The 12,365-nt window shown below is 47.4% G+C and overlaps 1 protein-coding gene across 2 annotated transcripts in view; it reads left to right on the forward strand.

Annotated features, from left to right (window-relative positions):
• Positions 1-6,782, forward strand: part of nfil3-5 (nuclear factor, interleukin 3 regulated, member 5) — a 9,396-nt gene extending 2,614 nt beyond the window's left edge. The window contains exons 2-3 of one of the 2 annotated variants that reach the window (XM_035637483.2): positions 2,391-2,461; positions 2,800-6,782. In XM_035637483.2, the coding sequence (XP_035493376.1) occupies positions 3,359-5,134 (1,776 nt within the window). In that variant the 5' untranslated portion in view covers positions 2,391-2,461; positions 2,800-3,358 and the 3' untranslated portion in view covers positions 5,135-6,782. The remainder of the gene's footprint in view (positions 1-2,390; positions 2,462-2,799) is intronic. The other variant, XM_047333988.1, reaches the window with a different exon arrangement.
• The last annotated feature ends 5,583 nt before the right edge of the window (positions 6,783-12,365 follow it).

Below are 12,365 nucleotides of genomic sequence, written 5' to 3' on the forward strand. Positions count from 1 at the left end.
TACGTTCCAGCACTCTGTGTCACGAGGCCAAGTTGAAGTGCGTTTAGTCACATATTCCTCTGCGGAAGTGTCGAATGGCACCCGGTCAAGTGGGTCCCACTGACTGACCTGGAATGTCTGGATTCCCGTCTCCTGGTTTTGTTTTTTCGTTGACACAAAAACCGTGGGGCAAAATGGAGGCTGCTCGTCAGGGGCCCCTCCACGTGTGTGGTGTTGGATCACTTAGAAGATGGAGGAGGGGAAAGAGGATGCCTTGCCTTTTACTCACACTTGCCTCAGAGGGGGTCAAAGGTGAAACATTCCTCACTGAGCGGCAAGTGCCTGGGAACCACTTCCTAGCTGCGCTCCCCCCTCAGTCAGAAATACGTTGAGACACGGGAGCCGCAGGGCAGTGGGGAATTAGCCTCGAAACAAAGAGACAATTTCACAATGAACCTTGCCCACAGTATCTCTTGCCTTTTTCCAGCTTAGATCTTTGCTTTTATTCAGGGACCAGCAATGCCGGGAGGAGAGTGAGCACAGCCAGTAAACCTGTGGCTCCTGCCGCGATGTAATATATATGCGTGTTACACAAGCTCTGCTCTGCAACGGGAGAAATTCAGAGCACGTAGGTTACGAGCAACAACAGCAGCCCCTCCCCATGCGGTCCAGAGAGAGCGAGCCTGTTATGTGTGAGTTTGGCCGCAGAGATGGGTGTGTGCTCTGACGTCAATGCCATCTCCCTATCGCCCCCCTATCATTTTTCCTCTGCCACCCATGCACATAGTTATGCGCCGCATAAAGGCATCGCAGGGTTTCCAGAGTGAACGTGAATTAATGTTGCATGAAAACCACTGGGGCTTTCATAATCCGATTTTATTTTTTTAGGGGGGGGGGGGGGGGGGTGGCGTATTCAAGTTTGTCCCTTTTTTATTCCTCCTGCCGCAGTTTGTGCAGAATTTCTCTCATTTGCACCGAATTCGTTCCCCCCGTCACCAAATCGTTCCTCTGCCTCCTCCCTCCCTCACCTCTTTCTGTCGCTCTATTTTTAGAGTGCACTCTAATACTCTCTCTCCCTCTCCTGCCCTCCCTCCCTCCCTCCCATGCAGTCCCACTGACCTATTTTATGGCGCACCGTCAAAGACAGGAGTGTTTACCGCTTAGCACCGTTTCTAGGTCAGTGGGACAGCGCAGACGTATGCGTGCTTCCTTCCCGCCCGCCTTTGTTTCTGACCCCTCCTCCTCCTCCTCCTCCTCCTCCTCCTCCTCCTCCTCCTCTCCTGCAAGTCTTTATGAAAATTATTCAGGGTTTGGGGGGAGAGAGGGGGGCTGACCCCACATTTTTCCACATCTGTTGGCGGTTGTGTCCAAATCCCCCTTCTGTTTAACATAGCTCCAGTTCCTCGAGAAAGGGAGACAAACAAGAGACGGAAGAAAGCTTGTGTAGCCACTCGCAGTAAAATTTGATTCATCTTCCCTGCGCTCTGCCCCCCGAGTTATTATATCACAGGCATGTGTAAATAAATAGTTAATAATTCTTAGCCGTGGTCAAGCTGTTTCACAGTCACGATGTGGGGATTTTTTTCGAATGTGAGATTACGTAACTGGGTCATTGACTCTGGGTGGAAGCAAGAGCAATATCGTCGTATGCAGTCTGGAGAAGACGATAGATTAAAATAGTTATGTGCAGTGGCTCTGCGGTGCAGAGTAGGTGCTCTCTGATATGGGAAGGTTACACTGCACCGTCAAAAGAAGGTGGAGTTTTTCCACCATTTGTGCTACTCTGTATGGGATGGGAGGGTGGGTTTTTTTTGTTCTTTTTTTTGTCACGTGGAGATTCTTTGTTCAGGTCTCTGCCTTTTCTGCCTGTGTCATGCCGGATCGCAGTTTCCAGGCTTCGCTACAATACAGAGACAAAAACCAGGCACTGCTTGTTGCAACACCCTCAAATTCCTCTCTATCCTCTCATGTCTTACATGTCAGAGTAAACCCCCACCCCCCCCCCAAAAAAAAAAAACTGAATGTAGGTCACATTTTTGCCCTTGATGCCAGGGAGTGGCAGCATTTGCTGCTTTAATCGACGCACAGTAAAGTGCGCACAGTAATAGTGTGTGTGTGGGTGTGGGAGTGGGTGTCATTAAAAGATGTTTCATGTTTGTAAAGGACTCTGGGGCTCAGTGTAATTATGTGTTTTTAATCACTGCATATCAACTGTGAACGTCGTGCAGTGAGAGAACTGGAGGGAGCTTAAAAACAAGTGCAGATCCAGTTATTACATAACTCCTGGACTGCTGTCAACATCCGTCCGTGCTGCGTTCAGCGTTGTTGTTGTTCACTGTGGGTTGGTCAAAGCTTCGTGTTGAGCTGCGACGAAGCATAATGAGGCTCATCCCAGTGTTGTGTAATTTCAGACAGTGTGACGGCCTCCACGGAAAGGGAGCCATTACAGCTCCGATAGACCCAGAGCCCTGCAGCAGCACATGTATGTTAAGTTTTGCACAGGCCTGTGTGTGTGCTGCTGCTCAGACCCGAAACCAACCCCTTTGTTTTCCTCCTGTGAAGTCTAGAAAACAAGAAAGACAACCATTGTGTTATTTATGTAATAGATTTTTTTGGCACAGGTTGAGTTGTGATAAACAGACTGTGTATTGATGTCAAGCCTTAGAGATTACACTAGGATTTGCTCTACAGTTCATATTTTAAGTCTAATATGACTTATATGACTAAAATGTAAATGTACTAACCACAATGAACTGCATTGGTTTTTACAGCTAATCCAACTCTCTCTCTCCCTCTCTCCCCACCCTCTTTCTGTCCCAGGTAGTACTCAGCAAACTGAAGCCACATCCTCAGGGAGTGCCGAAGTAGACCGACTGACCTACATCCTGTGTGAGACACTGAGAGAAGCAAGGCAGGGGCCTGACAGCCACCACTGTTCTGCTGAAGATTGAGGAAGACGCTAATAATCTCCCAAAAAAACCCGACACTTCCAGCGAGGCTCCGGAAACCGCTTAAAAGAGAGATCACCAAGCCAACTGGAAGACTCTCCTCTCAAAATCTGAACTGGTTTCTTTTTTTTCGGTCCCTTGTACACAACACTAGTTCAATGTCTGAGGTTTTTGTGGAGTTCCACCTCTTTTTAATCTTCCTGGCTAATATGGACACTTGAACGTTTTGATCTTGACAAATACGCAACAGATATCAATGAGGCGATCCCTTCAAGGAGCACAAATACCTCGTCAAGAAATCTTTGCTGATCCAGCGACATAGGTCACACTCAGTAACAAAGCAGAAGGCTTACACAGTATCGTTTCACATTTTTTTCCCTCCCCCCTTTGCCCTTTGCTAGAGTCAAACTCTGGCCACCAGCTGGGAAAAAATGGAAAGTCTAAGTCTGCACCTCCCGTCCCCGAGCAACAATAATACCATGGAAGTAGACAATTTTTCTTCCTACAGCGGGAGCCTTCCATCCCCTGTTCCTGAAAGTGGAGGGCGGGCCAGCCGCCAGGCTAAAGGTAGCAAGAATAACCTGAGCTCCCGTCGCAAGCGAGAATTCATTTCTGATGAGAAGAAAGATGCTTCCTATTGGGAAAAACGGAGGAAGAACAACGAAGCGGCCAAGCGCTCTCGGGAAAAGCGTCGCCTCAATGACATGGTGCTCGAGAACCGGGTCATGGCGCTGAATGAGGAGAACGTCCGCCTGAAGACTGAACTCCTTCAGCTCAAGTTGCGCTTTGGCCTCATCAGCACGGCCTCCTACATGGAGAAAAGTCAGCAGATCTCCAACAGCAGTGCGGCAATGTGCAGCGCCGCTGGTAACGACGGCACCCCGAACAGTAACACCTACCTCTCAAGCAGCGGATACTCCAGCGCGTCCCAGGTGATGCTGAACTCTGACTCGTCTGAACCCGAGCAGTCAAGCTGTGGTGAGCGCCACGCCGCGCTCCACAGCTACTCCCCCCGGGGCTCCGTCTCCGACATGTCGGACGCCTCCTCCAGGGACAGCCCCGAGCCCATGGGCTACAACATCAAGACGGAGCCCTCAAGTATGGAGATGGCCACGCTGGAAAACAACGGGATTCCCGATAATGGGACTTACCATGGCAACCACACTGCTTTGGTTTCTCCCCACCAGCAGAGCAACCCATTGGCTGAAAGTGCCATGGACTACCAACACCACCAACTGCAGCAGCAGCAGCAGCAGCAGCAGCACCACATGGAGGCCTCCAGCCCCGCTCCTCAGGCCACCTCTGCACAGAGGAGCGTCATCCTGTACCGCTCCAGCAGCGGCTGTTACCCCATGGAGAGCCAGAGGTCGGAGGAGCAGCACCCCTCGGCCTCAAAGTTCTCTGACTGCACAGTGAGCGTCACAGAGGTCGCCGAGAAGCTTGAGAGGACGAAGACTTTGGACTCGCCTCAGTATGAATACGCCAACGGTCACGCTGAGTCGGCGGAGGAGCTGCAGGAGAAGTACAATCCCGCCGCCCAACAGCACCGCGACAGCCACCATCACTACAGCTACGAGGATCAGGAGGACAGTCGTCAGCACCAGAACCCCTTCGCCCCTAATCTGATCCACAACACTGAGGAGGGCAAGTCCTCCTTCGCGCAGCACAACAGCTACCTCAACACACTGGACGAAGAGCCCCCGGTGCTCACCTACGAGGGAGGCCCCCGGGCTGAGGGTTTCTACCAGGAGAACTCCTCCGCTAAAGACACCTCCTCCAGCGACGGGGACCCTCGCAGCTCTGACAAAGAGGCCTCCACGGACGACGAGTCCCCCTCCTCGTCCTCCTCAGACACCAGCAGCTACCACCAGAAGGCAGCGGGGGCGACTGGTTCGCACGGAGAGTGCCACGCCGAGGTCAAGGGCACTGCTCTGCCGCACAAGCTCCGCCTCAAGTACAGAGCGATGTCCAATGGGGCGGCGGGGGCGCAGGTGGAGGGCCTGTTCAACACGTCCATGTCCCCCTCTCCCACCTTACCACAGCACCCTTACCTCGCTCTACCCAGCAACCCTCACAGCGGCCAGGCCAATGGGGAAAGCAAAGAGAACGAGTACGCAGATGTGTTCAGGCCGCCCGTGAGCGAAAGGGCGGAGGTGAAAAAGGGATCCAGCAGCGGGAGAGGCGGGCGCAATAAGAGGCGTGACTAAGGACAAATGGGAGCAGCCTGAACTTTTTCTTATCACCTCTGTTGTCTATAGACAGACAACTACTACTAGGACTCACATCGCCACCTTACAAGACAGAAGTGACGTCGGTGATCTGTGTGAGGTGCAGTCAGAATGTGATTTCACAATGGACTTTCACTGTGTCACCTGTTCCCCCTTCCCTCTACTCTCTCCTACCTCCCACCCGGCCCTCCATGTAAAAACACTTAAGGAGGGAGGGGACGGAATGAAAACTCTACAGAGATGGAGTCTGGGGTGTTTCTCTGGTGGAATATTAAAACAATACTCAATTATTCATGGCTGTGAGCTGCCTCGGTGGCCGGCCAGCATCTACTGTGGCATTTTGGAAACATTCCTTTGACCAAAGATACACATCCTTCCTTTTTGGCAAAGAGTCACATTCTTCCTCTGAACACGTCAGTACCATTTGATTCCCCCACCCCCCTCAAAAAAAAACCTTCTCATCATCCGAACACAAGTCCTCTTTACGTCTGAAGCACTTAGATTGTATATTACTGTGACATATAAATTTGCATATATGGAATATATATTTTACGAAGAAAAAAACGTGGCAGAAAAACAAAACAAAAAGCAGCGGGAGAAAAGGAAGTTGTAGACTTCCAAAGTGATTGGTTTGTTCTTGTCGAGACACCTTGTACAGTCCCTCTTTGTCTAGACGATGCCTCAAAGATTAGTTCAAAGTATGAGCCGCAACTTGTTTTTAAAAAAAAGAAGAAAAGAAAAGAAAAAAAAAACCAGAAGAATGGTACACTTTTTTCAGACTCAGCTCGGGTTCCTCGTTCAGGTGATCCAAGCTCTCTGACACTCAGAACTGTCGAAGCGGTCTAGGCCAGTTATTCTTGTATCAACCAAGGCTATGCAGTCACACATTGCTGTCGGCAAAACCTGACAAGCACAAGGCGAGCCCCGTTCGCCAGCCGTGCCACAGAAATCAACACAACTTCATTTTTCTCCGGTTCTCCGGTCGTAAAAAAAACCAGCAAAGCTGCTCTTCTCTCTTCATAAGGTGCCTCTTTTATCGTGTCGTCCCTCGTCCCCCACATCGGCCCAACGTCTTAATGATCCCACTCACGTCTGCACTGAGTTGTTCTAGCGATAGTAGCTGCAGTAGATCACACGCGTCTGTACAAGTTTTAACTGTTTCACTTCCCTGGTGCCTGCCTCTGGTCACTATGTATAAATGTAAAGTTGTCTCTCGATCTCTTGTATACTGCTGTCATTTATTTTTATTTTTATTTTATTAATATTGTTATTTTCTATTATATTCTGTTATTATTTTTGGTTATTATTATGTGTACTTTTCTGTCATGCCTATTGTGTCATTTTTGCTCTATGCTCTTCCTGGTTGTGCTGTGTATTTAACCCTCGCTGCCCTTCGCCCCAGTTACCATTTGTACTATGTGTTACTGTATAACCCGTGCTGTTCGCCGAAAGGCTTTCTAAAATGAGAAAAAAAAGATAATTCATTTAAGGCTTGTCCAGAAGTGATTATGTATCGTTATACATCACGTGGATATGCAAAATGGTTACAAAAAAAAAAGACCCACTCAGTTTTGAATGTGAAAGATTCAAAGTGAGGGGGAAAAAAATAAAAAGGTTGTTGAATTTACAAATGTCTCATGAAATATTTGTGTCTCTCTTATGAAATGCTGACGCACACACAAACACTCGCATCCAGACCAGGCTCGTTTTTTCTTCTAGCATGACACCAAGTAGCGGATTCACAGCTCGCAGACAACAACATCCCAGTCTGCCGGTGCAGCTCGGTGTGAGTCGACACGGCCAGAAACACTTCTCCGCTTCGTCACCGAGCAGCCCACTGCCTACTGGCACAGATTCTCTGAAGTGAACTGAAATATGGGAAAAATACACCACAGTGTGTGGTGCTTCAGTGCAGGAGGGAATCCGTTGTCCAAACCGAACCTCGGCTCGAATAGTCACGTCGTGTTTTTGAACTGACAGTCACAAAATACATGACTCCAGTGTAAACAACGAAGTACACCTTGTATTTCGAAAAACAGACTGTGTTCCCACAAGAGTCTATTCATTGGTTAATATATCTTTCTTTAAACTGTAAAAAAACACAAAAGTTGGGCAGTTAATTCAAACAGAAAAAGGGACAGAATTAATAAGACACTGAACAATTATTTTACCTTGACTGAAAACAAGAGTTTTTAATTTTTGATTATAAAGTACTAAACATGCGGTGCATTTTAAACCATTTTTTGATTTTTGAGCAAAGATAGAACTGCCTTTTTTTTTACATCAACTTAACTGGAAGCCTTAATACTAAATATAATGTAGTGTTGCATCAAAAGAAGCAGTTCCACGTTAGCGGTTATGATACTTTTGCTTTCTGGGTCCGGTCACAATTGCACAACACCATGAAACCAATAATGTGTCTTACGTTGACAAAAAATGGAGAGACAGAGAGAGAGAGACAGAGAGATATCACAGAATGTGTGAGTGCAACAAGCAAAAAAACAAGTTACACAACTGCCTTGGGAGGAATGTGCGTCAGACTGTAAAGTGCAGCAGCCTGCATCTGACCCTGCTGCTAATGGAACAATAGCTGATGGGAACTGAAAGCTGGCATGGGGCAGAGCTTGCCACTGACGAGGGTTACATAAGAGCCATTATAGCGAGGGGAGAGCCTATCAGACCACAGAGCTGCTGCAATACCAGGGAAACGCCCCGAGTTTCTTGAGATTCTCAGGGAAGGCAACTGCGGAGCCTGACATGAGGACAAACAAGGGGAAAACAGTGAAAACAACAACAACAACACACCTGTGCACATGTTTTCATGCTCCCAGGTTTCATCCAACACCCGGGGGGGCTTCGTGTTGTGCATGTTCGTGATACTTCCAAGTGTACAGTGACAGAAGCTCACTTTTGCATCTCTCCTGCAACAGATAAGAGGAAGGATGTAGCTGTGTGAAAGCAGCTGACCACAGGCGTTTTGTCACTAATGTGCAAATCAAATGAGTTTTCACTTCTGCACTCCATGTCACACCAGCCGGAGCGAGGAGACGTTCACTGTGAGAACCTGCAGTGCTTTGTGGGGCACTTTCCTTTCCTCCTTTCCTCCCCTAAACCCTTTCCCTGCCCACCTCCCTCCTCTCCTCTCCTCTCCTCTCGTCCCCTCTCCCTATCTCTTGTTTTCTCTCCCCACTTCACTCCTTCCCTTTTTCCCCCAACCCCGTCTTTGAGCTGTAAAAGCTGCTTTGTGTTCCGCGGAGACTTTTGAAATTACGGGGCCAGGAGAGTAAAAGTAGGTCAGTGAGGAGGATGTAGGGGAGGGAGGGGGGGGGGGGGCGGAGGGGGTGAGGAGAAAGAGAGAGAGAGTTATTCACAGTGGGAGGGAGGGAAGGAGGGGCGGGGGGGGGGTTACGTCACATGCCTCTACAGGGTAAACTTGAGCAAACCACTCAGAAAAAAACCCTCTCTCTTGTTGCTGCATGAGGGAGAAGGTCACACACACACACACACACACATGCACACACACACACACACACATGCACACATACGCACACATACGCAGACACACACACACACACACACACCAATGTGTCAGTTTGCTTTTTCAAATTGACATTTACCTTTAAAATAAACCCCACACACTGACTGATGAATTACTCTGATAGGATGACGTAGTGGAAAGCTCCATAACCTTTTTTTTTTTTTTTTTAAATGGTAACGTTTTTGTATATAACTGCTGTTATTTGCTGCTATTTCTAGTTTCGCGAGTTTCTATACAGTCTCTGTGCCAAGCGTTGCAGCCAAAGTCGAAATGATTTTTTGTTTAACTGCAATTTGGGCGGGTTTTCTTTCTTTTTTGTTTTGGTTTGCAGACATTTGAACCCCTTGAGCACACTCAAGCTGGTTGAGAAGTGACTCAGATGACAGACATTTGTTCAGATAGCACACTCCGGACAGTTCAGTTTGACCTCATTTGTGTATTTCTCCATTGTTTTACCCGCCACGCGCCACCTGAAGCCCCCTGTCTCTCTCAGTGGAGGGTACGACCCAGAATGGTCAAAATGAAGAAGTTAAAGAAAAAGCTGGTAGGCCATGGCAAAGAGTCTGTGTGTGTGTGTGTGTGTGTGTGTGTGCGTGAGAGATGGGGGGGGGGTTTGGCCCTGCGCCGCCTGCGGTGATCAACAGCCCTGGTTATGTAACTGGGAAGCTGCAGTATGTAGGTCAGCAGCACAGGGAGAGCCAGGGATGGGGTAGGGAGGATGGAGTCAGGGAGTGCGTGTTCAACTCTGCGTCGGTATATATATATATATATGGGTGTCTGTGCGTGTGTGTGTGTGTGTTCACATCTCTGAATTTAAGATTTGAGTCATTGCAGCTCGCCACCCTCGCTGTGCAGTTTATATCCCGTGGAGCAGATGTCAAATACCATCACTCGCTGCAGAAATGTCAGCTGCGAAAAAAGGCTGAAACTCAATAGCTGAGAGAAGGAAATCGTCGGGAGGTCGACGCCGCAGAAGCCCATTGCGTAACGGAGCTGGACTGACCCAGCTCTCAGCGTTACATGCCTGTCCGTTGGTGTGTGTTTGTTCTTCCCAATCTGTCCCTCAAAAACGTTGTATCAAGGTTTTGCATCATCTCATGTGAAAGATATGTTTTAGAAAAAAACCTTCGCAAAGGTTCTGATCCTTAAAAAAAATAAAATCTGTCCGCTTGAATTGATTAAGATCAGCCAGAAAACTGTTAAAGCTACTTATGATGAATATAATCTGATATTACACTAGAATTATGCATTCACAACTTTTCTAAATAAGGAAAATAAATCACCCAGGAATGCAGTTAATCATTCATGAAGCACTTTGCAGCAAGACTGGACGTGGTTCTGACCAAGCAGCTCAGTGAGACTCACTGGAGCTATTGATAAACTTTGGGCACAGTGTGTGAATGTCATCCCCTTATAAATAATGTCCCGGAATGATGAATGTAATCATTTGAATAAATATCTGGTGTTGTGAGTAAGTTTGGTTAACACGCTGAGAAATTCAAACTGCTCTGATCAGATGAAGTGCACATTCTTCAACCGACCACCACGATATCAGCACAAACAACAGAGCTGTATATTTCATTTACAGTACGAGAAAAATGTGGCTCTGATTTGCACATGGCTTCAGGAAGCCCTAGAGAGAAATCAGAGCGAGGGGGGGGGGGGACTTGTCTGTTGGACATGCTTGGCTGGCTGCGATTCAGCGGAGAGTTATGTTGCCTGCCATGACCCATTCGATCCGGGCTGCCTCTGCCCCACACAGCTCTGTGAAATAGGCCAGGAAATGTAATGTGTGCGAGTGTGACATACAGTATGTTTGTACAGTTATGATTCAAAGGCCAACTTCACGCACGCACGCACGCGCACACTCACTCAAGTTGTGCATTTCTGATATGAAAGTAGGCCACTAGGAATAACTGTGTGTTTGTATGTGAGGGATGAATCAGCTCCATGTTATGCAATGTTGAAACCCCCCTTGGGTCCCATTACCATATCTTGTGCCCTTGTGCTGCAGGAAGTAGCCTTTTGGGGCGTGTGTGTGTGTGTGTGTGTGTGTGTGCGAATGAAGGAAGGGACAGTCATATCCTCCCAACTACTGACTTAAGCTCTTTGTAAAGTGTATCTGTACAAGATCCCATTTCAGGAAGATGTTGCAACTGAGCTCAGTCCACTTTTGGACAGGTTGGTTTAGAGCAGATATGATTAGCACATGGGAACATATGTCCTATCAAGTTGTTTTCTAAAAAAGTAAAGTATTAACACCATTTTTCTGGGCGAAAAAAATAGAATTTCAACAATTGAAAAGTTATATTGTAACTGAGTTACTGAATGAATAAAATACCATTAGCAGGTCCGTATGGTAAACACGGAGGTACAGCTAGCAGCTGGCTAGTTTATCTTAGTACAAAGTTGGTTGCCTGGCAACTTCACATTGACAGTGTTAATGAGTGATAAGCGAATTTGCTAATCTCAGAATGTACCCCCCCATGTTTTTTTTTTATGAAAATCAATGTACGTCATAATTAACAGAAATCGGCAGGCAAGACGTCAGTACATTCATAAAATCATTACGTGTTGCTTATGTTTTTGAATATTCGAAAGGGGCTTTACAGTGACGCTGTCCGCCAACGAAGAGCGTCACGCCATCTGACGCAATCCCCAATACTGATTCTGTCCAGACACACAAGTTTGCCATGTAGCCGTCGGAGAGCTCTGACTCAGGCGCTGTGTGAATGCCCCTCCTGGTCTCCCACGTACAAAGATTCATATTTTGTGAGCGGTGAGTGTACAGTGCAAATATTTTACTGGCACCAGGGGAGCGCTGATGAACACGTGGGGCTCAAGTGCACCGTTTTAAATCCAAGCTGCCACGTTGCTCCATAAAGTATTTAACTGGAACAGTTAACTCACTGGACATCAATAAAGTTAATTAAACACAGAGAGGTGGGAGGCCGTACCTGCCATCATGAGGAACTCCAGAGGCACTTTACAGGAAGGCAAGAGAGCATTTATATGTTGTTTTCAATAAAGATTTGTCCAACATTATTATTACAATACAGTCCTTTCTCTAGCCAAGCCAATACGTTCAACGTTAATCGTCTGGGTTTGCCAAATTTGGACATATCTTCCAAATTTATGGAACCTTTTAGTACCTCATTCCTTGTTTGTGTTACTATACCTGCACTCTGCCGGTCTGCCCGGCAATTAAACTCTATAGTGGGAGCCAAGGAGGGAATTTAGTACTAAAATCCAATAATTTGGTTATCACAGGGTGCCGAATAAGCCTCGGGGATCCTTGCAAGGAAATGATTTCTATACATCTTTCAAAATTCAAAGTGCATATGGGCATGTGTTCGGATGGAATTCAAGCCTTTGGCCTAAATATCTACCTCAAGTCGATGCTTTGCCGCAGATGCAGCGCACATACATCAGGAATAATTATGCACGATTGGCATTTTCCACATAAGCCAAAACTATTGGAGCTGGAGGAGCCTGGCAGACAAAACAACATGTTGGTGCTGTGCGGCGAGTGAGGTAACCTGCAGCTCTTCGTGGTGGTTATTAAGTGGATTAACCCCTTTAGATAAGTCTCAGCCATTTCTCCCATCTGTCTACTGTTACAACATAAACCTGCTAATGTACAACGACCGCAGGACACACACATGCACACAC

The sequence above is a fragment of the Scophthalmus maximus genome, chromosome 8 (assembly GCF_022379125.1).
Source record: "Scophthalmus maximus strain ysfricsl-2021 chromosome 8, ASM2237912v1, whole genome shotgun sequence".
NCBI classification, from domain to species: Eukaryota; Metazoa; Chordata; class Actinopteri; order Pleuronectiformes; family Scophthalmidae; genus Scophthalmus; species Scophthalmus maximus.